Source organism: Theropithecus gelada, chromosome 4, assembly GCF_003255815.1.
Source record: "Theropithecus gelada isolate Dixy chromosome 4, Tgel_1.0, whole genome shotgun sequence".
NCBI lineage: Eukaryota > Metazoa > Chordata > Mammalia > Primates > Cercopithecidae > Theropithecus > Theropithecus gelada.
This window is the reverse complement of record NC_037671.1, coordinates 54,048,440-54,075,796: the sequence shown is the minus strand read 5'-3', so window position 1 is coordinate 54,075,796 and position 27,357 is coordinate 54,048,440. Positions and strand designations below refer to the sequence as shown.

The 27,357-nt window shown below is 38.9% G+C and overlaps 1 protein-coding gene across 1 annotated transcript in view; it reads left to right on the top strand.

Annotated features, from left to right (window-relative positions):
- The window catches only part of PKHD1 (PKHD1, fibrocystin/polyductin), a 469,778-nt gene that overhangs the window by 214,493 nt on the left and 227,928 nt on the right, over positions 1 to 27,357 (top strand). The window contains 4 exon segments of the mRNA XM_025382975.1: positions 3,099 to 3,234; positions 5,644 to 5,890; positions 17,763 to 17,940; positions 25,888 to 26,083. Of these exon segments, the coding sequence (XP_025238760.1) occupies positions 3,099 to 3,234; positions 5,644 to 5,890; positions 17,763 to 17,940; positions 25,888 to 26,083 (757 nt within the window).

Here is a 27,357-nt window from a genome sequence, read left to right as displayed (position 1 = left end):
GTAAATGTTTCATGGAAATATAACATTTATGGAGAAACGTGCACAAATCACAGGGGAATAGCTCAGTGGATTTTTACAAAGCAAACCAACCATATATATGTATACAACCGAGAACAAGAAATAGAACTTTGCCAGAGAAAGGTCTTGCCTCTAAAAAATAAAAAGTAATAATAAAGAAATGAACGTTATCAGCTCCTCTAAAGCCTCTTCATGTCCTGCCATTCAACCCCACTCCACACTCCCTAGCCAAAGGGCAAGCATTATTCAGCCTTCTATCCATATAGATTAATTTCTCCTGGTTTTGAACTTTGTGTAAATGGAATCATAAAGGATGTAACTCTATTGTACCTGGCTTCTTTGGCACAACATTATATCTGTGAGATTCGTTCATGTTTCTCTGTGTTACAAGTATTTCTTCTTCCAATCGTTGGGTAGTATTCCATTTTATGACTCAACCTCAATTTTTTTAAAGCATATAGCTATTGATGGACATTTGATTGTTTTCATCATTTGTAAATTTGGTTATTTACAAATAATGATGCCATAAGCATTATTCTATATGCCTTCTGGTCTTCATGTGCATGCGTTTCTGTTGAATATAAGCCAAGTTGTAAAATTGCTGGATCATCGTGTAGCTTTAGTGGATAATGCCAAGCAACAATCCAGAATGTTTATGCTTGCACCAGCAATGTATAAGAAGGGTTTCAAAGCTCCATCTTGGAATCTCCCTAGAACATTATCCTGGAGATTTCCTTCATGTCTGTCTAGTATTGGAACTCTTGTTTCTGATTTGTACATCTTCCTCCTTTCTGACTTAATTCCTCAATTTGAACATAGCCTAAGGTAACTTTCTGGGGGGGAAAAAAAAAAAAGGAAACGACGGAAGGTAAAAGTTCTGAGCTGTATATGGAGACCCCTTTATTAGCAGATTAGCAGGTTGTTGGTTATAGGATACCAGGTTGAAGTTCATTTTTCACTGAAAGTTTGAAGGCAATATTCCATCATCTTGTAGCTCCTTCTGCTCTTGAGGTTGAATAGCTTTAAGATACTCAGATTTAGGGCAGGAGGCAGCAGCTCACGCCTGTAATCCCAACAGTTTGGGAGGCCGAGGTGTGAGGATCACCTGAGGTCAGGAGTTCAAGACCAGCCTGACCAACATGGCGAAACCCTGTCTCTACTAAAAGTACAAAAATTAGCCAGAAGTGGTGGCATGCACCTGTAATCCCAGGTACTCAGGAGGCTGAAGTAGGAGAATCACTTCAACCCAGGAAGTGGAGGTTGCAGTGAGCCAAAATCACGCCACTGCACTCCAGACAGGGCAAGAGAGTGAGACTCTGTCTCAAAAAAAAAAAAAAAAAAAAAAAGATACTCAGATTCCAGGGTTTTTATATGTAACCTTTTATTTATTTTTCTCTCTGAAAGCTCTTAGGAACTTGTCCTTGTCCCTGGTGTTTTGCAATTTCAATATGATGCACTTTGCTGTGGCTCTTTTTCTAAACATTGTGCTAGATACTGAGTGGGACTTTTCAGTCTGGAAAATTATATCCTTTCCTTCTGGACAGTTTTCTTTAATTATTTCTTTGGTAATTCTTTCCCCTATATTTTCTTCTTTTCCTTAAAACTATGATTATTTAAATATTGGGCCTCCTGGAATGTTTTTCTTGTCTTAATGTTCTTACTAATTTTCCATCTCTTTGTCTTTTTGTTCTACTTTCTATGATATTGAGTTTCCTTTTTCTACTCTCCTATTTTTTTTTCTAAAAATAATATTTTAGGCTTCTCTTTGTTTCAAGGATATAATATACTTATTTCTCCGAGGCCATTAATTATAGTTTTTGTTTTCTTCTGATTTCTAGACTAGCTTTGTGTCCACTGGGTTTCTTTTCTGCTATTTGTTTATTGTTTCATCATTTTTCATGTTGGGAGCTATTGAAAAAAATTCTGGTAATCCTCAAATGTAAGACTATTTTTAACAATGGAACAGTGAGGCACTAGCAACTTGATTGGATAGTGTTTGTCAAAGAGATTTTGTGGAAAATCATGAAAACACTTATTGTTTCTTTCTTTTCAGACTTTTTGTTAAAGTTTTAAAAATATACTAATATACAGCAAAACTGACTTTTTGATGTACAATTCTATGAGCTTTACCATCACCACAATCAAGACACAGAACAGTTGCATCCATTCCAGTTCCTTGCTCCATCTTTGTAGCCACAGCCTCCTCTTACTTTAAACCACTGGCCATCACTAATGTATTCTCTGTCACTATAGTTTTGCCTTTTCAACAGTCATATAAATGGAGTCATAGAGTATGTAACCTTTTGAGACTGGCTTCCTTCACTCCTGAATGCCATTGGGATTCATCCAACTTGTTGCATGTATCAATATTACATTCCTTGTTATCGACAAATAGTATTCCATTAGATAGATGTAATGCAGTTTGTTTAGCCATTCATTTATTGAGGTGCATTTGGCTTGTTTCCAGATTTGGTGATTATAAATGGAACTTCTAGGACGTTTGTGTCAGGTTTTTATATAAATGTAAGTTTTCATTTCTCTAAGGTAAATACCTAGGAGTTGAATTGCTAGGTCATATAAGGGCATATTTAACTTTATAAGAAACTGCCAAACTTTGAGTGGCTGTCTCATTTTGCATTCCACTAGAAACATAGGAGAGTTTTAATTCTTTCTCATCCTCATCAGCACTTACTATTGTCACTGTATTTTTATTTATCCATTCTAATAGGTGCATAGTATATTTCAGTGTGATCTTAATTTGTATTTCCCTAGTGAATAATGATGTTGAACATTTTTTTTCCTGTGCTTATTTACTATCTGTATATTTTCTTTTCTGAGTTATCTTTTGAAGGTTTTTTTCCCTAATTTTGAATTGCATTGTGTGTTTTCTTACTGTTGAAATCTGAGAATTCTTTCTATATTCTGGATATAGGTCCTTTGTCATATGTGTGATTGGCAAATATTTTCTCTTAGTCGATAGCTCGCTTTTTTATCTTTGTTTTTATTCTTGCATTATGAATTGTATTTCATGTGTCCAGTTTTCTTATTTTGCTTTCATCTTTTTTTCTTTTAAATCACAGGGAAGTCTGTGTATGTCATCTGGGATTAAAACTCCTAAAAGATGGGAACTGATGGTGTCTAACACAACCTTTGTTAATTTTGATCTCATCAACTGTGTGGCCATTAGAACCTGTTCAGACTGTTCCCAAGGACAAGGTAATTATTTGAATAGACAGAACAGATGATAAATAAGGCCAATATTCAAGTCAGTATTATAAATAGTGGCAAATATTTTGTGAATCATTATCTCTTTCAGTTATAAGATTGCATCAGTAGAAACTGTTGCTTAAATTTCCTAAAAGATATCCTGGAGGTTCTCTCAGTGCAGCTTCTGCAGCTCCCTGTCCTCCTCCTATTACGGTGCCTATCACATTCTATCATGATGGTCCTATGTCTCTGCTGGACTCTGACCTTCATAAAGGCAGAGATCATGTCTTTCTTGCTCAGAGTTTTAATTATTAGTACCTAGCACAGAGCCAGATGCCTAGTAGACAGGCAGTGTATTGATTAAATGAATGAATAGAGTTAGATGGGTAGATAACTGGGTGTAAACTAACATGCATACAACCTTTCCTCAAAAGAGCCAAAGTTCAGGTGCTTAATGTTTTCAACAGTCCAGGACTTGATGTATGCACAAAGGAACCATAGGCGTTCTTGCCCACTTTTTAACCACATCTCAGAGGTGGTAAGAAATAACTTGGAGGACTCATGGGCCAAGGTGAAAGAGGTAGAGAGTAATCTAGTTGATTTGATCATTGTAAACAGCCAAACCAAGTAATTCAACTAAATATGCTCTTGTGGTTTGAATCACCAATTTAGATAATTGTTTGTTTTTTTAATTAAATGAATAATCAACAAGTCTCCACTTTTTTTTTCCTATGTAGGCAGAATGAAAGATTGTTTTTATTTGGGTGGCATCTGAGTTTAGGATTGTAGAAATAATAATAGAAATAAAAATGCCTTATAACAAGTGCTTGCAGTCACAATTCCTCAATTCTTTAATATCTTGACTATTTCATATCATTCATGAGACAGTGAAAAAAAAATCACACTACTCCTATGAACTCTAATCCCTTTTCACTGAATAATATTGGTTAACTCCTCTCTTCATTTGCTTAAATACTGTCTATTTCAGGCTCTGCTTAAGGACCTAGGGGGTGCAAATATAAAAACACATAATTTCTGTCCTCCAGGAACTCTTGATCTAGGCACTAAAATAAATGTCCAAGCCCATCGTTGTAAGAAAGCATGATGAACGCAGTAATAGAGCACCCAATGAAGTCAGTGAAGGGGCTGAGGAAGGGAATCAGGCAAGAGCTCATAGAGGTTATTCTTGAGTAGGGTTTAGGAAGGTGAAGAGAAGTTTGCAAGAAGGTATATGCAAGGAAGAATTTCTAGGAACAGTATACACACACACACACAAAAATAGAATCCAAAAAGCCAGTTGTGCTTCGGAAATCACAAAGAAGTCCAACATGACTGAAATGTAGAGCTGCAGGTGGTTTGTGGTATTAAATGAAATACAGAAGTTGCAAGAGGTGCAATTGTGTAGCCTTTCATGCATGAATTAATTCACTGCATGTACTCTATTGGGCTGCAGAATGAAAACATTAGAGCCTCAATTTGTATATTTTTCATTTTATTTTCTTTTTTGTATATTTTATAATGTACATAATACATTACGGTATGGTAGTATATGTACTGGGAGATGTGTACTCAGTTTTCTTCTTTTAATGACATGGGTGTGTGAATTAGAAGATCACTGCCATACTTTCCTTCTAGGCAATTGGACTGATAGTACCAATGAGTCACATGGCAGTGGTGTTGGAGAAAGACTGCCAAGAAGTATGGCCCTGCAGCTAATACTTAGAAAGTGTATTACTAATACTATTTGCCCAAGTGATTAATTGAGTTTGCTTTTGAAAGTAAATGTTTAAAGTATAAACCTCATAGTAAGAGGTATTGGAGGGCTTAGACTCACCATAGAGGAATGAAAGCTGAAAGATTGGAAGACTAAACCATAGCATCTTTAGTGCTAAGTAATTAATAAATTAATGTTTTCTGTTTCTATTTCCCACTAGACCAGAGTTTCTTACCCTTGGCACTATTGGCATTTTGGGTGAGATAATCCTTTGTTGTGGGGACTCTCCTGTGCATTGTAGAATATTTAGCAGCATCTCTGGTTTCTACCTACTAGCTGCCAGTAGCACTGCCAACTCCCCAGTTGTGACAGCCAAAAATTATTGAAAATAGTGTCATATCTCTCTTGGAAGGTAAAATCAACCCTGATAGAAAAATCACTGTTCTACAGTGTGGACTACAGACTGCATGAAGGTAGGGCCAATGCTGCACTTATACCTCTTAGTATCTCTAGCACATACCAGAGGTTGGAAGACAGTAAACACTCACTGTAAAACAACTACAGAAAACACTTTTTTTCTTGCATGAATAGGTGAATTGTAAAACTGGATAAATATGCAATTTAAATCCTAAGACCATTACTCCAGTGAATTTAGTTGCTATTTGTGCCATTGTGTAATAATCTTTCTGTCTTCAAATTTGTAGGTGGATTTACTGTGAAGACCAGCCAGTTGAAGTTTATAAACTCTTCAAACTTAGTGGCATTTCCATTTCCTCATGCAGCAATTTTGGAAGACTTGGATGGATCTCTGTCTGGGAAAAACAGAAGTCACATTCTTGCTTCTATGGAAACCCTTTCAGCTTCTTGTTTGGTCAATGCAAGCTTTGGTCGGGTTGTCCATGGCAGTGCCTGTGGAGGAGGTGTTCTTTTTCATCGTATGTCGATTGGTTTGTAAGTGGAATTAACCATACTTTTTAGCTTGCTGATGAGCATGCATCTGTTACTCTGGCTGTTGAGGCTTATAGAAGGGAAATTGTTTTCTAGATTATTTGAAGTATTTAGCTCTACAGAAGTGAAATGGGAATAATTTTGATAGCTGCCTAATGGTGAGTGTATGGTAGTTTTAAGCTGACTCAAATGGCAGCTAATTTGCAAATATCTCTGGACCAGATCTCATAGCCTGTGACCTCTTATTGACATTTTGGGCTAATAACTTCTTCTTTAAAAGACTTACAACCAACAGAGAGTTTGAAATATATTTAAATTAAGAGTATTATTAAAAAATTCTAATAATGTCCATTCTCATTTATATACATGTGCTCTTCCCAAGTTCTTTTTAAGTGTTCAGTATGCTCCGGGGAAGCAATTGCTGATGCCTCCTATTACTTGCAAAGTTGCTTCACTCCAGTTCATTTTCCTTGTTAATTTCATGAACTATTGGATTCCTACAATACATTTCCTATTAATATTGGAGCAAGGACTCCTTGGTTATGCTACTCAAACTACCATTAAGTCAGCAGCGGGGCTGTTTATAATGCATAATAGGATTGCTCCTGCCCTCTTTAATTTCCAGGTAACAATTGCTGAGTGTCTAGGGCTCTGTCTTTTACTTATTCCAAATGCATTGTATATATTTAGCCACACTTATTTTCTTCCTTTGTCTTAAGTGTCCTAACTCCATGAATATTAAGTCAAGTAATTCAGTCAGACCACATTGGCCTCTTACTTGAACAAGTAAACTCCAGGGAGTGAGAATCATTGTGGTTAGGATTGCACTAACTCTGTATTTTGAATGCATATGGAATCAGTACTTTGGCATTCTGTTTGGGAAGCCTTAGCAATGCACTGCTAGCATTGAATAGTCTGGAAATTTTTCATTTTTGCTTTCTGGACATTCATTATTCTACCTAACGTTAATGAGCCCAGTTCCAGTGAGTAAAATAATAATATGTGGGGATATATTTTTATTTCTAATCATTTTGATTGTGCAGAGCATAACTTTTTCTTCATTCTCAGGGATGCAGCCTAATTTTTATTATTTTAGTGTTTTTATCAAGGATGTTTTAAATGAGTGTTTTGAGAGTTATAAAAATTACTGATTTATTTCTTACATGCATTTTATCAAATGAGGAAAACAGATTTGTGTACTTAAACGGAACATTATGTGCTTATATAATATTTATTTCTGTGTGTTCTTGATAGTCCTTTATTATGCTTTACTTTGAGATCTACTGGTAGGCTGTCTCTTAGAGAGGCACTTGTCACTGTGATGTTAGAAGGCTCTGTAGAGCCTCAAACTTGTTTGAGCATTTGCTCTTTGAGATCTTTGGGACAGGATATTCAGGTGCTTGCCTTGGTGGCAGGTCATGATCCCACCACTTGGGGACTGACAAGGTCAAGAAAAATATAATCCTGATGCTGTATTCTAAGTAGATTCAAAAGGGTCTAGCAGGGTGAAAAACGTATCCTGGTTTTCCTGGATTTTTTCTTCTTTTAAAAAGGAAAATTCCATGTTCCGGAAACTTCCTCAGTCAGCTAGCCTGATTGGTCACTCTACTCCTTAGATTCTATTTAAAATTTTCAGGTTGACTCACAGGTCTATGGACAAATACCCAACTGACCTTAATTAGCCACCTGGAAGTCTCAGCATGCTTCCAGTTATACGTCTCTTGGCCCTGATGCTCTCACCTCTAGGAGAGGCAACTGGATTAAATGATCTCTAAGGCCTTGCTGCTCAAAATGTTGTCCATGAACCAGCAGGAGCAGCAGCACCAGGGATTTTGTTAGAAATGCAGAATCTCAGACTGGGCCCCAGATGTCCTGAATTACAATGCCCAGGTGATCCGTATTAAAGTCTGAGAGACACTCCTCTAAGGTCCTTCTAATTTTATCTTTCTACGATTCTATCCCTAGCTATTTGTGTTCAGTGACTTGATCTTTGTCCCAAAGCATTATAACCTCATTAGGAACATGTCAGAGCTAATGAGCAATTTGAATTCAGCATAGATACAAACTTTGCTGCATTTCATGGAGAAAGGATTAATTTGTTGTGCTATTTGCCCCAGGGCAAGCACCCCGGGTTGATTTACAAAGCTCCCACAGTCATGATCTTTTGGGGTCGCATGTTGATGGAGATCTAATATGGCATAAGCACCCTGCTGTCTTCACTTTCAACCCTTACCTCCCTCCCTCAGTGAGAGGTCCCGAGAGGGCAGGGAGTGAGGCTTTACATAGCTGCATAAACAAGACATCCTCTTCCCGCTTTGCTAAGAACCAGGCTCTTGGAGTGTGAGTTCTTCCTTGGTAGGCCCCCTCTCTGGCCCATTTTCACTACAAGTTATTTGTTTGACATTGGCAAACTTCTATTCCTGTCCCTCACTGCCTTAAATCTGACGGTGCTTACCTTTGTGGCACTTCCTGCTTTATTGGTTCCTATGACTCAAAGCCAACAGCCGGGCTGACAGAAGTACTTAAATATTTGAAGTTGGCCACACTATTTAATATTTGGGTGAAGAAAAAACTGCCAGTCTCTACAAGGCAGAGTCTAGTTTATCTTTTGTTAAAATGACAGCATGCTTGATCTGCATGAGTGCTGCTTATATTGTTTTCCCTCTCATCAGCTCTAAAAACATGCTTTCTGTAGAACCCACAGGTATTCTGGATAGCATTCCTTTCCCAGCTTCTGTTTCTTCCGACTTCCCCCTATGAACCTCAGTGTTCCTGGTGAGACAGGGGTGGTGTTAGTTCTGCCAGTCTAAGTCAGGACCTCATATCAGACATACATGCCAGTGACAGTTTTTCTCCAGGGTCCCATAATTATAAAATGTCCCACATAGTTCTTGGATTTATCTATCCCAAACTTTAGGTAAACAATTTTTTTTTTCTGTATAGAAATAATTACACGAAACAAGGACAATATTATCAGTAGGATTTTGTGTGCTTTTTAAAGATCTCCCTAGTCCAAATTGTGATGTGCCATAAGAGTGAATTACCCGCCATTTAGCCAAGACTTAATATGAAAAAAAGAATGTAAAATATCTCAATAATTTCTTTATATTGATCATGTTGAAATAATATTTGGGATAGATTGGGCTAAATATATTACTAAAATTAACTTGTTTATTTTGAGCTTTTTAGTGTGGCTGCTTTAAAACTCAACTTGCCAAAATGGGATTTATGATTTTTTTTCTGTAGACCTGTTTCTCTGGGTGCTCAGAATCCCACTGAGGGGAATGCTGGTCTAAACCTGAAACATGGAGTCATCCTCGACTCATCCTTGTACTTTATATCCCACATTAATCACCTATCAGCTCAATTTTCTCTTCTTAAGAAATCGCTCTTGAGTCTTTCTACTTCTCTCCTTCCCCAAATTCTTCTCCAGTCTGGGCTACCATTACTTTTCACCTGTAGAACTGCAACAGCTGCTTAGCTTGCCATTTTTCTGTGTTTCAATCTCTGAACTTTGTAAATGCAGATCTGATCTTGCCATTCATTCGCTTGCTTGAAACTTTTAAAGAATTCTCAGTGCTTTCCAAGGAAAGTCTGACTTTTTTTTTTTTTTTTTTTTGAGATGGAATCTCGCTCTGTGGCCCAGGCTGGAGTGCAGTGGTGAGATCACGGCTCACTGCAAGCTCCGCCTCCCGGATTCAAGCTGTTCTCTTGCGTCAGCCTCCTGAGTAGTTGAGACTACAGGCGCCCACCACGACGCCCTGCTGATTTTTTATATTTTTAGTAGAGACGGGGTTTCACTGTGTTAGTCAGGATGATCTCGATCTCCTGACCTTGTGATCCGCCAGCCTCTGCCTCCGAAAGTGCTGGGATTACAGGCGTGAGCCACCGCGCATGGCCGGAAAGTCTGACATTTCTAATGTGTCATGGACCTTCCATGACCTGCTGTCTGCTTTGGGTTCCAGCATTCTCTCTCCGCACTCTGCTCTACCTTTCCTGCATTCTGTCTCTCAGCCACATTCAACTTCTTTGTGCTCTTCAATTCATAATGTTCAGCTTCCAGGAACTCAGCATAGAAGTCGTTTTCTCTGCTAAGCTTCCCTGAGCATGCTGTGCAGGTTTTGATATCTGTATTGTGTGCTAGCTCTTTATACTTGCTCTAATCAGTACTCATAGCATCTGCATAGCTTTCTAAATTTTCCATCTCTCCTCATAGATAGCAAGGAGGGCGAATAGGGATTTTCTTTGTTTGTATTGTGATGCCCCAAACTGTGTTTAACACATAGCAACTCAACAAAATTAGTGTTGAGTAAATAAATATAAATAAAAAATAGTGGACTGCCCCCAAATCTTCCTTTAGTGTCATTATTGTCCATTTCTCTCCTAGGACATGTTCATGAGGAGTCCGCAGCGTTCGGCTTTTCTTTAGAAGACCCAGGAGTAGAATGCTATCTCCAGTCTTCTACAATTCCTAAGAATATCTAATATTTAAGGATGTTCTTTCATAATATTCTTTGGGCTTTTACTTTCCTGGGGCAATCATTCGACTGGAGGATTTATTCTAATTGCTGATTCCTTCTCTATCCAACCCCACTCTAGCCCAACTCAATCATCAGTTTGCCTTTATTTGTAATTGTTTTCTTGCCCTGATGGAATAGATACATAAAGCTGTGATAGAGAAGATGTAAGCTCCACCCTCATAATTATTTTCTCAAAAGTTGTTTCATTGTTGTTTACAGCAATCTATAACTTCGTCACTTGTCATAGACTCATTGAGATATCAACAAAGCAGACCTTGATTCTGTCTTCCAATTATTAACTGTATTGAGTGTGAGGGAGATTAGAAGAGCTTGCAGGATTTTGTAGATTGGCTGACCAATCCTTCTGAGTTTTTACAGGATGTACATAAAATAGTCAGGACATATATACAGTACATGTTTGAAATTATTTTTCAGACTGAAGAATAAAGAAGTAATTAACCATCCTTTGTGGGTACAAGTCATATCCCCTCTATTTCCTAGGTATATTTCTTTGGATAAGTTAGTTTACCTTTTTTTGTTTCAGTTCTTTCATCACTAAAATGGGTATAATGGTATTTATCCCTCAAGGTCATTGCCTGACATGTAGTAGGTACTCTTTAAAGAATATCTCTTTTACATTTGTGATTTGCAAAACAACGCATAGGCATAATACTAATTGAATAGATTACTGTAGAATTTTTTGTTTCTGAGAAACAAATGCCTGGCAAGGGAATTAGGTTTTTTCAAAAGTAACTTCATCCAATTCCTGAAAAATAGGGAATAATTTGTAATAATCACATGACGTTGTAGTGGCCCAGCAAAACCTCCCAGGTGGTTGTAGAATCTGAGGTCATTCAGGGCGTAGTCTTCGATTCATCGTGCCCCAGTACCTTCTGTTTCTTCCTTCCCATCTTTCCTGGAAAGTAAAAGGTTAATGTTCTTGTTGATCACCTTGATTCTTAGATCTTGCTTAATATCCTCTCCTGTAGAGCTTGCGTTCAGTTTTTACCTATGTAACCGCTCTTAATGTGTCAGTGTTCAAAGTACGAGGCACCCCCTGCCTCTGTGAATGCAAAAATAAAGAAGAGTTCAAATGGAAATTTTGGCCTAGCTTTTCCTCTAATAATCACTTGACTTTCCTTCCTAGGGATAAATAGGTATGGCATCACTAATGGTATCTTTTCAGTCCCTAAAAAACAACCCTGTGAGACAAGAAAATTCAAAGATGTATTATCCTTTCTTGGCAGCAAATGTTACAGAATTAAAGTAGAAAAAGATCTAAAAATCACAGTGGACCCCAAACTGAGGAATATCATCAACAATATTACATGGTTGTTAAGTTTTATGGATAACAAAAGGTTGCAGTGGTATGCTGGTAAATGTTTAACAACTAGCTTTCCAGAATAAAAAGCTCTGGTTTATTGCATTTGCCTAATTCTATGGTGAAAATACTCTCACATGCCTTATTTTAAACTTCCAACCTAAAAGCACTGAACATGAAGTTGGGAAGAAGGGTCAATGGGTCAATGATGCGCTCCTGCCAGCCTGTGTCAGTCATCCCCATCACAGTTCCGATATGCATATATATATATATATATGCATATGTATACATATATGGGAGTACAAGCTTCTTAGTCTAACTTCCTACCTGCTGGATAAAATATTTTTCAATGTCCCTGGTTGCATAGCTTCAATGACAGTGTTCTCATGTTCTCAAACAGCCATTCCAATTGGACTCAACAGATCAAAAGTAGAGATGCAATGGCATATGGTCACCTAAAGGAGGATAATGGGCATCCTTTTCTTCATGTATTAGGATAGAATGGGCAAAAGGTATTGTCCTAATATAACAGCAGATAACTATGTTGCAAAACTGTAGATACTTCCTTAGAGGAGAAATATTTAAGTGTTTCTGAATCCATAACGCTGTGGATGGAAAAACTTAATGATACAATGCTAATGATATATTACTGAATGGTGGCAGGTCAGCAGCTAGAATAGTGGTGCTGTGACAAGGACTGTTATGACCATGGTGTATTTTTAAAGAATGCTCATGCAAAGCCATGCCACAGAAATTTGTTTGCTGTGCTCATAGTTTTGATTTTTCTTCCCCTTTGCGCAGTAAAAGATGCGAGTGACAGCAACAAGCACAAATACTCAGAAGATGTTTGCAACACCATTTGAGGTTAGGTATTGTGGTGTGTCTGGCTTAGGAGATGGATAATTATAAAGGATTTATTTCACAATTGTTCCAAATCAAGAGCATTTAGAGCTCAGTGCAATGCTTGTCTTTAATACACAGAGATACGGACCCTCAGGAAAAGTAAGCTAATGGTAAACAAAAACCAGGGAGTTAATATCTGCTCTCATTGGTATTATTGATTGCCTAACGAATCCTTTGTGAGATTCAACAGTTCTGCACAATACATGGGCACTAACTTACATAACTATTTGAGTAACTAGTATGGTAAATTGGTACTTTGACCAGGAAGTTTTACTAAGTGACAGTGTTATATTTCTAACGAAACATTTCCCTGAATTAAAAACAGGTTTGGGCCGGGCATGGTGGCTCACACTTGTAATCCCTGCACTTTGGGGGGCTGAGGCAGGTGGATGACCTGAGGTCAGGAGTTCGAGACCAGCCTGGCCAACATGGTGAAACCCTGTCTGTACTAAAAACATAAAAAATTAGCCGGGTGTGGTGGGTGCCTATAATCCCAGCTACTCAGGAGTCTGAGGCAGGAGAATTACTTGAACCTGAAATGCAGAGGTTGCAGTGAGCTGAGATCATGCCACTGCACTCCAACCTGGGCAACAAGAGTGAAACTCCATCTCAAATAATAATAATAATAATAATAATAATAATAATAATAATAATAAAATAAAAAATAAAATAAATTTAAAAAGAACAAACATTAAGGCAGCCCACAGAAAAGAAAAACAACATGTAAGGCTTGTAGCCCTTTTGTCTTTTTGATCATAGACAGCAGGAGCTATTGCTGATGCAGAAGTAAGGGTTAACATTTAAAATGGACTGGTTGCCTCCTGATTTCTTGCACATAAAGCCATGAGAAGTTCAGGGAGAGACTTCTTCCCCTAGTAATGAAGCTCTCTGTTGCTAATGGCCCATGCAGACTCCCTTGGCTCCTCCAAATTAGAAATACTTTTGTGCTCCTTTGCTTCATTAACAGTAAAGAGAGGGAGATTGGTGGCTATTTAGGGCATGGGGAAATTGGTGGCTATTTAGGGCAAGTGAAAATTGTAGTAATTATGGTTGGTAAGTTCTCTTCATGGTGTTTTTTTGACTCTTGATGTTCTTTTGGTGCTTTTCAGAAGACCCCTCCATGGTCAATTCTGGCATTTGGCCTAGGAGGGCAGGAGATGATCTGACGGAATTTTTGGCCCCTGGTGATGGTCGGTACAAGGCATCTTGCCTGATGGGAGACAGGTCTTTTGCTTTTTGAGTTGCTTTTCAGAGTGGAAAGCATATCTGAATGCTTACCATATGACCCTCTCTACTACCAGCTGTGATAAAAGTGTAGTATATATGATAACCTCCTTCTCTACCTGTATTGCACTGCAGAAAGCTGGTGCTGCACAGGAAAGCTGTGAAATTGCATCCCTAATAAACCTTGGTTGAGATGGGTGAGGGGAGCTTGATAGGCTCAAGGCTCTGAGAGAATGAGCAGTGCATGAAGGAGAAATAAGAAAGGTAATTTAGGACCACAGCGTGCTATGGTGTGTCTCTGGTTGGCCAAGGAGTTTGCATCAGATTATTGGATTCTGACTAGAAGGAAAAGAACATCAAAAGGAAGGTGCAATGTTTCCAAGGACGAATAGAAGCAAATTATTGCTAGCATTTAGCAGTTTGACACTATTTGAAGAGGGATCACATTTGCATGGGCCTTCAGAAACTGGGGAGATGATCTGAAAAATACTTCCTTCAATAATTGAAATTGTAATCTATAGAAACTGAGTCAGGGGAAATAACATCCTAAAAATTGGTCTATAAACATGGTGTTAATTGAAATTTGAGGAGTAATTAAGTCCAGTTAAGGTGACCAGGGGAATTCTTGGGACCACATTGCTGGAATTAAAAAACATTTCTGGAAATATCTACCCAATTGATTGTATTATCACATATTGAGGTAATTTTTTTAAAATCATCAACGTGGTATGCATGAGAAGATAGGTGAGGCAGGAGGAATTAAATGTGAACAGATGGATGCTTTTGAATAGAGATCTTCTTCTGGTGTATAGTTAAAACTATTTTTAAAAAGTAGTTTAATTGACAGCACTTGACTAGGATTGAAGAAATATGAGTTTTCAAGGAAATCATAGCATTTTCCCAGACCTGAGACCATTATTAGTACACATTGCTTGCATGTGCCCAGGAGAGGTTTTCTGACCACCGACTGTGTTTGTCCTCTTGGCAAATATCCTACTGATATGGGGTTGACTGTATCAAGCTCTGATAACTTAGGATCCTCCAACCGCTGATGTCTTTTTTTTTATTATTATACTTTAAGTTCTAGGGTGCATGTGCACAATGTGCAGGTTTGTTACATATGTATACATGTGCCATCCAACTGCTGATTTCTTTTGAAAATCAGTTTGCAGGAAATCTCTCGACCCTCATGTGGTTTTCTAGGTAGACTTTCAAGTTGGGGAGAAATGTTGCTACATAACCAGCTGGAGTGTTCTGCTGCATATAACACTCGTTTATTCATTCAGAAAATATTTGTTAAACTCCCACTATATGAAAGGCACTTTTATTTCTTACTGTAAATCATTAACTGAAAATTCCGATTTATCAATTAGTCTCTCTTGGATTTAGGTCTTGTGATTTATTTTTCCAAGCCCATATACCTCAGTAAAAACTGCAAGGATATACTTTTGGAACCTGAAACACTTATAATCATTCTCCGTACTTGAGGAAATTTAGATATTTCTAGTGTGTTTTATTTATTGACCACAGTACCTACGATAGCCAATGTTGATATTTCTTAGTTCAAACTTACCTCTTCTTATCATATTTGTTTTACACTTATGTCCCCAAAGCTTATTTTTATTTGCTAAATATAGTTGGGCCAAACTGTTACTGGACAATATCATGGGATTATGGGACTCATGGTTTCCATCAGGGGAAGAGAGAGCCATGATGACTGAAGGCAAATGACTGGAAATTCTAAGAAGGGAAATTTAACATTCTAAAGCTTTTGTAAAGATTACAATTTAAAACTAAATTCCGTATATGGAATGTTTTCTATTTGAAGATGTGAACACCCCATAACTGAAAGAAGGGGAGGGATGAAATATGGTGGGAATTCCTGCACTGGATTGGAAATTAGAACAGATGATCTTTGTGTTCGTCCTGATTCTAAGAATACAGGTTGAGAATTGTCCATTAGTTCCAATTTAAATCCTGAAGGGGTGGCGTGGGGAAGGGTGGACAACAAACCTAAGTATCTAAAACCCAAAGGAAGGAAGACGGTTTCCACTCCTCCAAGATTTCTAAAGGTTCAGTTAATGCTGCATAGAGAAAAAGAGTAGTTCTTTCATTCCCAAATGCCCTGAGGATTTTTAATCCCTTTCATTTCATTAATTAATGGATGAAACAAGTACATTTAATCTTGCAAGAAATATGTGTCAAGTGCTACATTGCCAGGGTCAATGATCTGTCCCATGGAAGGGTTTTTGGTACATTTTAAAATGAACGAATATCCTGAATAAACCTCTAGGCATTCAAGTAAGTAGTGCAGAATGGTAAATCTGGCATATTTGAGGTTCTTAAATGAGATCTAAGTAGATGTTATTGACCTTGGTGAGTGATTTATGTAGATTATGTTTCATAGTACCTACATGAGATCTGTTCTATTGTTGCCTCCATTTGAAAAAGAAATGAATCTAAAGGTTAAATAGGTTCTGAAATTTGCCCAGGTTTACACACCTACTGAGTGCCAATCTAGATTTCAGTTGATATCCATTTGGTTCCAGTGCCCAAGTGTGCAACACTAAAAATGTTCCTTTTTGTAATATTCCATAGGCTTTTAAATTGGCCTTAGATATACTCATGCCCCATCTCACTGTGAAAACCCAATGTCCTCTTTTGACTCATTTCCCTTACTTTGAGAATTTAATTATCTGCCTGCGGCAAAATGTCACAGTTAAAGATTCTCATGAAAACTAAACCAAAGGAGGAAGAATAGTCATAATGTGTATTGATTTTTTTTTTTTTTGGCTTTTGCTTTATTTCTTTAGGTCCACTTTGTCTCTCTTTTAGGGGTCTAATCATTGGCTAAATCTACTTATGTTTTAATGAAGTCTTAAAAGTCATTTTCTGGGATGGCTGTATAGAATAAGTTGGGTAACTTGATTCACAAATTTCTAGTTCTACTTTGTGATACTCACATATTGCTTTTGCTCTACCTTGCCTCAGTTTCCTCATTTGGTAAAATGCAGTTCTTCTAGAACACTTTATATACATTAGAAAATGTCACTGGCTGCTTTTGGAGGATCTCATCTATGCATTCTTCATTCATATAAAAAACATGATATGGGTGCCATTGTGTGCTAGGCCCTGTGCCACGGCAGAGGATACCAATAAGAAAAGGGAAAACACCTCTAATTTATAGGTCTTATAATCTATGTTTTTAAAAAGGCAAGAACACATGGATACTGTAATAGCAGTGAGCACTAGGCATTACACAAGGCTTCAGGAGAGGAGAAGGTTGCCTCATCACTCTAGAGAAGGATGCTGAAGCGACTCCTGCTGGGCATTTTGAGCAGTACTTCTGAGAGTCTCAGCACTTAGGCGTGTCAGGTCCCAGGCCTCTGTCAATTGTTCCTCATGTGAATATCCAGTTACCAATAATAATGTTTTTTGCTGTTGATAAATCTGGTCCAAGGCAAAATTCTGGCCATAGACATTTCTTTGTTAAAATTGTAGTATATAGTCCTGGCTCATACAAAATCATTAATATGACATTTATTAGTGGCAGAGTTTGCAGTGAGCCAAGACCGTGCCATTGCACTCCAGCATGCGCAAGAGCAAAACTCTGTGTCAAGAAAAAAACAAAGAACAAAAAACAAAAGAACAAAAAACCTGAGAGTCACTACCTCCAGTTCACCAGGCCATTGTAATTTGCAAATGATCCAATGGTAACTTCACAATGGGTTGCTTTCACTCACACAGTGACTGCTAACACCTCCCTAGACATACAACTAAAGAGGGCCTAAGACATACATGGAGAGAATAGAAAGATGATTGCAATTGATGAAAGAGGAATGTATTGGATTCAGAATGAGTGAATAATCTTGCAACCCATCTTGTTTTCCTTTTAAAATCACCCTAGAGCTAGTGCTCCTGAAGTTTCTTATGATTTAACCATGACTGACAGCAGAAATAAAACAACCACTGTCAATTATGTACGTGATACATTGTCTAACCTTCATGGCTGGATGGCTCTGCTCTTGGACCAAGAGACCTACTCATTGCGATCTGAGAACCTTTGGATCAACAGATCTCTGCAGGTAACCCAAGGAATCCATTAGTTGGTATGCCCCATTCTCACTTGTTCTTATCTTTCTTTGTTTGAGATAATAGGTTGAAAGAGGAGCAGATTATTTAGTTATTGAAAGTCTTGGCATATTCTGATGCAGATAAAGAAAACTTCAATAGTATTTTGGCCAGATGAAAATAAGCTAAATATGAGATTTGGTTGCTTTTTAAACTTGAAAATTTTAGAATCTATTTATGTGTTATTGTGAATGCAGAATGAAAATTTAAATTTATTAATACAATGAGAAACAACCTCTACACATCTTATAGAATTGCATTTCTTTAAAAATTATTGGTTAATAGCCAATTTACCCTAGAGAGAGATGTTTGTAGCCAGAGAAAATGCCTTACCAAAGCATTTATACATTGCATACTGCCACCTTGTGGTCAAAGATTAACTTTCAAATAGAAGTCTGTATGAGTCCGCAGGTGGGATTGGGTTAAGGGAGACAAATTTAACAGCAGTGAAGATAGAAATGACCATGTGGCAAGATGGCCTACTAGAAGCAGAGACGTTCGGAGGCTCCCATCGAAAAAACAAAACAAAATCATAATAATCATGTGAAGCCTTCATTGGCAACCAAGGTATCCAGGTTCTCTTATCAAAATTGACTAGAAGGCTGGTGTGGCCCACGGAGAAAAGGGAAGAGCAGTGTGGTGCGGTGGCCCACCTGAGAGCCACACGGGAAAAGGAACTCTGTCTCTTCCAGCCAAGGGAGGCGGTGAGTGAGCTGCTACCCAGCCGGGGAAAGTGCTTTTTCCATGGAACTGTGCAACCCACGGATCGGAAGATCCCACTCGCGAACCCACACCACCACCAGGGCCTAGCATCCTAAGCCTGGAACATGCAGATTCTTACAGCCTCTCAGCTGGAATCTGCTTAAGCCTACCAAACTCCCAGGGGGAAGGGCAACCAGCATTGGCTGCAGCTGCCCGCTGTCTAAGCATTTGAACTCCCAGTTTGGAGCTCAGGAGAGGCAGCAGCCAGCACTGGGACTTGCAACTGCCTAACACGCTAAGTTCCCGTGGGTGGGGGAAAGGCAGCATCCACTTCTATACCTCTAGGCTGCGCTTTTTCCCCCCTTGGAGCCAGGGAGGCTGGATGACTTGTCCCAAGACTTGTCCTGACAGCCCAACATACCGGCTGTGGCTCTCTGCAGCCAGAGTCCTCTTCAGGCCTAACTCTGACTCATCCTTCCTGAGTGGGCAGGGCTTCCCCGCAGGATCTCTGATAACTCCAGCCAGAGGCTCAGGGACAGAATTCATATCTCCCTGGGCCTGAGTCCCTGGGGGAGGGGGTAGCTGCAGTCTCTGTGGACCAGCAGACTTGGCCTGTCCTCCTGGTATTTCTGAGGAATCCCGGCCGCCCAGATGGGTGGGTTCCCCCCCAGTGAAACACACCCTCTCCACCAAGGGACAAAGTGCTTTGTTGGAACGGGTCCTGCTCCTCATGCCACCAAACCGGGTGAGATCCTCCAACAGAGGTTGTCAGACACCCTATACAGGAGCGATCCTACTGGCATCCAGTTGGTGGCCCTTGAGGTCAGAGGTCCCAGAAGAAGAAGCAGGCACCCATCTTTGCTGCTCTCCAGCCTCCTTGAGTGACATCTCCAGGCACGGGAGCAAATCAGATGAATAGGGCCTGAAGTGAACCCCCAGCAAACTGCAGCAGCCCTACAGAAGAGGGACCTGAAAGAAAAACAAAGAAGCAGAAAGTGACAACAGCAGCATCAACAACAACAACCAAAAGGCCCCCACAAAAACCCTATCCATGGGTCAACAACCTCAAAGACTAAGACTAGACAAGCTCAGAAAGATGAAAAAGAATCAATCAGAAAATGCTGAAAACCAAAAAGGCCAGAGTGCCTCTTCTCCTCCAAATGATTACAGCGTCTCTCCATCAAGGGCACAGAACTGGACAGAGGATCAAATGGATGAACTGACAGAAGTAGGCTTCAAAAGATAGGTAATAAAAAACTATAATGCGCTAAAGGAGCATGCTCTAACCCAATGCAAAGAAGCTAAGAACCTGGAATTGCTAACTAGAATATCCAGTTTAGAGAGGAATATAAATGACCTGATGGAGCCAAAAAACACAGCACGAGAATGTTGTGAAGCATACACAAGTATCAACAGCCAAAAAGACTAAGTGAAAGAAAGGATATCAGAGTTTGAAGACCACCTCACTGATATAAGACATGCAGATAAGAAAAAAGAATGTAAAGGAATGAACAAGGCTCCAAGAAATATGGAATTTCATAAAAAGACTGACCCTGTGATTGATTGGAGTACCAGAAGGAGACAGGGAGAATGGAAAAAAGCTGGAAAACATACTTCTGGATGTTATCCAGGAGAACTTCCCCAATCTAACAAGACAGGCCAACATGCAAATTCAGGAAATACAGAGAATACCATTGAGATACTCCATAAGAAGACCAACCCCAACTCCATGAGAAGACCAACACATAATTATCAGATTCTCCAAGGTCGAAATGAAGGAAAAACTGTTAAAGGCAGTCAGAGAGAAAGGCCAGGTCACCTACAAAGGGAAGCCCATCAGACTAACAGCAGACTTCTCGTGAGAAACTATAAGCCAATGGAGATTGGGGTCCAATATTCAACATTCTTAAAGAAAAGAATTTTCAACCTAGAATTTCATATCCAGCCAAACTAAGTTTCATAAGCATAAGAGAAATAAAATCTTTTCCAGACAAGCAAATGCTGAGGGATTTCGTTACCACCAGGCCTGCCCTGCAAGAGCTCCTGAAAGCAGCACTAAACATGGAAAGGAAACACTGGTACCAGCCACTATGAAAACACACCAAAATATAAAGACCAATGACACTACAAGGAAACTGCACATAGTGTGCAAAATAACCAAATTACATCAAGATGACAGGATGAAATTCACACATAACAATACTAACCTTAAATGTAAATGGGCTAAATGCCCCAATTAAAAGACACAGATTGGCAAATTGGATAAGGAGTCAGGCACCCATTGGTGTGCTGTATTCAGGAGACCCCTCTTATGTGCAAAGACACACACAGGCTCAAAACAAAGGAATGGAGGAAAACTTACCAAGCAAATAGAAAGAAAAAAAAAAAAAAGGCAAGGGTTGCAATCCTAGTCGCTAATTAAACAGACTTTAACAAACAAAGATCAAAAAAGAAAAGAAGGGCATTACATAATGGTAAAGGTAACAATGCAACAAGAAAACAAGAAGAGCTAACTATTCTAAATATACATACACCCAATACAGGAGCGCCCAGATTCATAAAACAAGTTCTCAGAGACCTACAAAGAGACTTAGACTCCCACACAATAATAGTGGGAGACTTTAACACCCCACTGTCAATATTAGACAGATCAATGAGACAGAAAATATACAAGGATATTCAGGACTTGAACTCAGCTATGGATCAAGTGAACCTAGTAAACATCTACAGAACTCTCTATTCCAAATCAGCAGAATATACATTCTTCTCAGAGTCACATGACACTTATTCTAAAATCAACCACATAATTGGAAGTAAAACATTCTTTGGCAAATGCAAAATAACTGAAATAATAACAAACAGTCTCTCAGACCGCAGTACAATCAAATTATAACTCAGGACTAAGAAACTCACTCAAAACCATACAATTTCATGGAAACCGAACAATCTGCTCCTGAATGACTCCTGGGTAAATAATGAAATTAAGACAGAAATAAAGAAGTTCTTTGAAACCAATGAGAACACAGAGAAAATGTATCAGAATCTCTGGGACACAGCTAAAGTAGTGTTAAGAGGGAAACTTGTAGCACGAAATGCCCACATCAGAAAGCTAGAAAGATCTCACATCAATACCCTAACATCACAATTAAAAGAGCTAGAGGGTCAAGAGCAAACTAATCCAAAAGCTAGCAGAAGACGAGAAATAACTAAGATCAGAGAATAATTGAAGGAGATAGAGACAAGAAAAACTCTCCAAAAAAAAAAAAAAAAAAAATCAACGAATCCAGGAGCTGGTTTTTTGAAAAAATTAACAAAATAGATAGACCGCTAGCTACACTAACAAAGAAGAGAGAAGAGTCAAATAGAAACAATAAAAAAATGATAAAGGGGATATCACCACTGACCCCACAGAAATACAAACTACCATCAGAGAATACTATAACCATGTCTATACAAATAAACTAGAAAAGCTAGGAGAAATGGATAAATTCCTGGATGCACACACCCTACCAAGACTAATCCCGGAAAAAGCTGAATCCCTGAATAGACCAATAAGAAGCCTTGAAATTGAGGCAGTAATTAATAGCCTAATTAAAGCCTACAACCAAAAAAAACCCAGGACTAGATGGATTCACAGCTGAATTCTACCAAAGGTACAAAGAGGAACTGGTACCATTCCTTCTGAAACTATTCCAAACAATTGAAAAGGAGGGACTCCTCCTTAATTCATTTTGTGAAGCCAGCATCATTCTGATACCAAAACTGGGAAGAGATACAGTGAAAAAAAAAAAAAAAAAATTCAGGCCAGTATCCCTGATGAACATCAATGTGAAAATGCTCAACAAAATACTGACAAACCAAATCCAGCAACACATCAAAAAATTTATCCACCATTATCAAGTCAGCTTCATCCCTGGGATGCAAGGCTGGTTCAACATACACAAATCAATAAACATAATCCATCACATAAACAGAACCAAAGACAAAAACCACTTGATTATTTCAATAGATGCAGAAAAGGCCTTTGATAAAATTCAACATCCCTTTATGTTAAAAACTCAGTAAGCTAGGTATTGATGGAACATATCTCAAAGTAATAAGAGCTATTTATGACAAATCCACAACCAATGTCGTATTGAATGGGCAAAAGCTAGAAGCATTCCCTTTGAAAACCAGTGCAAGACAAGGATGCCCTGTCTCACCAGTCTTATTCAACATAGTATTGGAAGTTCTGGCTGGGTAATCAGGCAAGAGAAAGAAATAAAGGGCATTCAAATAAGAAGAGAGGAAGTCAAATTGTCTTTCTTTGCAGACAACATGATTTTATGTTTAGAAAACCCTGTCATCTCAGCCGAAAACTTCTTGAACTGATAAGCAACTTCAGCCTCAAAGTCTCAGGATACCAAATGAATGTTCAGAAATCACAAGCATTCCTTTACACCAACAATAGTCAAGCAGAGAGACAAATTGTGAATGAACTCCTATTCACAATTGCTACAAAGAGAATAAAATACTACCTATGAATACAGCTAACAAGCAGTGTGAAGAACCTCTTTAAGGAGAACTATAAACCACCACTCAAGGAAATAAGAGAGGACACAAACAAATGGAAAAGCATTCCATGTTCATGGATAGGAATAATCATTGTCGTGAAAATGGCTATACTGCCCAAAGTAATTTACAGATTCAAATACTATTCCCATCAAACTACCACTGACATTCTTCAAAGAATTAGAAAAAATTATTTTAAATTTCACATAGAATCAAAGAAGATCCCGTATAGCCACGACAATCCTAAGCAAAAGAACAAAGCTGGAGACATCACGCTACCTGACTTCAAACTATACTACCAGGCTACAGTAACCAAAACAGCATGGTACTGGTACCAAAACAGACATATAGACTGATGGAGTAGAAGAGAGACTTCAGAAGTAACACCACACATCTAAAACCATCAGATCTTCGACAAACCTCACAAAAACAAGCAATGGGGAAAGGATCTCTTTTTCAGTAAATGGTGCTGGGAAAACTGGCTAGCCCTATGCAGAAAGCTGAAACGGAACCTCTTCCTTATGCCCTATACAAAACTTAACTCAAGATAGATTAAAGACTTACATGAAAAACTCAAAACCATAAAAACCCTAGAAGAAAACCTAGGCAATACCATCCAGGCTATAGGCATGGACAAAGACTTTATGACAAAAATGCCAAAAGCAATTGCAACAAAAGCAAAAATTGACAAATGGGATCTAATTAAACGAAAGAGCTTCTGCACAGTGAAAGAAACTGTCATCAGAGTGAATAAACAACCTACAGAATGGGAGAACATTTCTGCAATCTACCTATCTGGCAAAAGTCTAATATCCAGAATTTACAAGGAACTTAAACATAATTACAAGAAAAAGACAGACAACCCCATCAAAAAGTGGGCAAAGGATATGAACAGACACTTCTCCAAAGAAGACATTTACGCAGCCAACAAACATGAAAAAAAGCTCAACATCACTGATCATCAGAGAAATGCAAATCAAAACCTCTATGAGATACCATCTCATGCTGGTCAGAATGGCAATTATTAAAAAGTCAGGAAACAATGGAAACTGGTGAGGCTGCAGAGAAATAGGAATGCTTTTATACTGTTGGTGGGAATGTAAATTAGTTCAACCTTTGTGGAAGACAGTATGGCGATTCCTCAAGGACCTAGAACCAGAAATACCATTTGACCCAGCAATGCCATTACTGGGTTTGTACCCAAAGGATTATAAATTAGTCTACTGTAAAGACACCTGCACATGTATGTTTATTGCAGCGCTACTTACAATAGCAAAGACATGGAAAATGCCCATCAATGATAGACTGGATAAAGAAAATGTGATACATATACATCATGGAATACTATGCAGTCATAAAAAGGAATGAGATCATGTCCTTTTCAGGAACATGGATGAAACTGGAAGCCATCATCCTCAGCAAACTAACACGGGAACAGAAAACCAAAAATCACATGTTCTCACTCGTAAGTGGGAGTTGAACACTGAGAACACAGGGACACAGAGAGGGGAACAACACTCACCAGGGCCTGTTGTGGGGTAGGAGGTGAGGGGAGGGAACTTAGAGGATGGGTCAATAGGTGCAGCAAACCACCATGGCACATGTATACCTGTGTAAAAACCTGCACGTTCTGTACCTGTATCGTGGTTTTTTTTTTTTTTTTTTTTTTTTTTTTTTTTTTTTTTTTAAGAAATAAAGAAAAAAAAAAAAAGAAATGGCCGTGAGGAAAGTGAATACATTTTTCTATATTTTTAAATAGCAATCTGGTGAAATTACCTAAGCTTCTTTTCATACTTTTAACACATGTATTTCTTCCTATCTTATTATACACATTCTCGCTAACAGTCGTGAGAGCCTATCTTAGGGAGACAGAAGCCCTGCCATAGTTACGAGGAATTCAGAACAGAATCACTTTTGATCTTCTCTCCATGGCTTTCAGAAACGATGCATGCCTCTCTTTTCTTGCCTTGAGATTCCCATGAGAGCATTCTGGAGAATTTTCATGCAGTGAAAACAGTAGGATGTGCCTCTGGAGGTAGTTACCCTAGGTTTATGTCCTGACACAGCACTCTTCTGCTTTGTGATATGGGACAAGCTACTGGACCTCTGCCTGCCTCAGTTTCCTCAACTGTAAAAATGGGACAGTAAGAGTAACAATGACGGGGGTGCCTTTCGAGGACTGAATAGTGCTGATTGCATAGTAAATGCTCCCACAATGTTAGCTATTACTGTGATAAATGGATGACATGCCTATTATTGCCTGTCCCTTCAAGTCGTGGGAAAAGCTGGAAAGGAATTCTAGACCTGGCCTTGTCTCTTCTAGCTGTTTGACCTGAGACAAGTCAATTCGCATGTCTGGGCCTTGGCTTTCTCCTCTGTTAATTGAGATTGTTAAACGAGATGAACCTTATGGCATCTTTTGGTCTTCATAGTCTGATTTCGTAGCTCTAGTTATGAATTTTTTATGAAGTAGATTTAAGTAGGCCCATTTCCCACAAGAAAAGTACAATCTGGGTCTCAACTGTATGATTTCTAAACTACTCCATCTGCGTTCTTTGTAGTTGTTTTGGCAGGGGGGTGTGGTGGAGTAGGTGGAATGATGGGGTTCCTTACTAAATGAGCATATTGTGTTTTTCTTTCGCTTCAAGTACTCAGCAACCTTTGACAACTTTGCTCCTGGTAATTACCTACTGCTGGTGCACACAGATTTGCCGCCTTACCCTGACATCCTCCTAAGATGTGGGAGTCGAGTGGGTCTGTCTTTTCCGTTTCTTCCATCACCAGGCCAGAACCAAGGCTGTGACTGGTTCTTCAATAGTCAGTTGAGGCAACTCACCTACCTGGGTAAGTATCCAGTTGGAGGAATGTTTTGAGAGCACGTAGTCAGAAATCGCCAATCACCCTTCAATTCCAGACATTTGTACTGTGAAGTGCTGAGGAACTGAAAGGGACAGCTGTGTGTTATGGTTGGGTGAGTGTGCACTGAAGTCCGATTGCCTGGATTTAAATCCCAGGTCCAACACTCACCAGCTAGAGCATACACACAGCCTCTCTAAGGCTCAGCCTCCTCCTCGATTAAAGAAGTATGACCATAGGGCCTACCTCAAAGGATAGGAAATAAAATAAAGAATAACATGTAAAATTCTTGAGCAGAAGGCCTAGCCCACAAAAAATGCTTACTGGACATTGGTAGTTATTATTAATAATATCTTTAATTCGTATTAGGGCAGTGTCATATTTGTTTATAGTGAAACAACTGCACATGTAAAGATGGATGCCTGTGCTTTAGTCCAGGAGTTTGAGACCAGCCAGGGCAGCAAAGCAAGACCCCATCTCCCAAAATAAATAAATAAATAAATAAAAATAGCTGGGTATGGTGGCATGTGCCTGTGGTCGCAGCTACTTGGGAGGCTAAGGTGGGAGGATCAATTGAGGCCAGGAGTTTGAGACCAGCCTAGGCAACAGAGTGAGACCTAATCTCTACAAAAACGTTAAATAAATTAGTTGGGTGTGGTGGTGCATGCCTGTAGTCTTAGTTACTTGGTAGGCTGAGGTGGGAGGATAGCTTGAGCCCAGGAAGTCAAGCCTGCAGTGAGCCATGAGCATGCCACTGCACGTCAGCCTGGGCAACAGATTGAGACCCCATCTCAAAAAAAAAAAAAAAAAAAAAAAGAAAAAAGAAAAAAATTACAAAATGGATGGCTGATTATGACCATTGATATGAGGAACAGTAGAGAGTCCCAGGTAGACAGTACCAATGCAGAGAGAGAGACTGAATTAAGACAGAAGTTTACGTAGAAGGTGAGAAGGAAAACTTTTGATGAGAATCTGAGGTCAGGAAGATGAGTAGCATGGAGGGCTGATATAAGCACCAGGGTTGGGCTGTGTCTGTTTTATGTCAAGATTAACATGAGGATGAAGGAATCAGGAACCCTGCTGTGACTGCAGAGTCACAGAGGCCAACGGTTTTGCCTTATCTTCTTACTGTGCATGTTTCACAAGATCCCAGTGTGAGAGTCAGGACTATCCACTTTTTTGATTTCCTGGAGTTTATTTCATACTCCTTTTCTATACCATGTCAGCATTGGTCACTCTGAGCACCGTGGTACCTGCTTGTT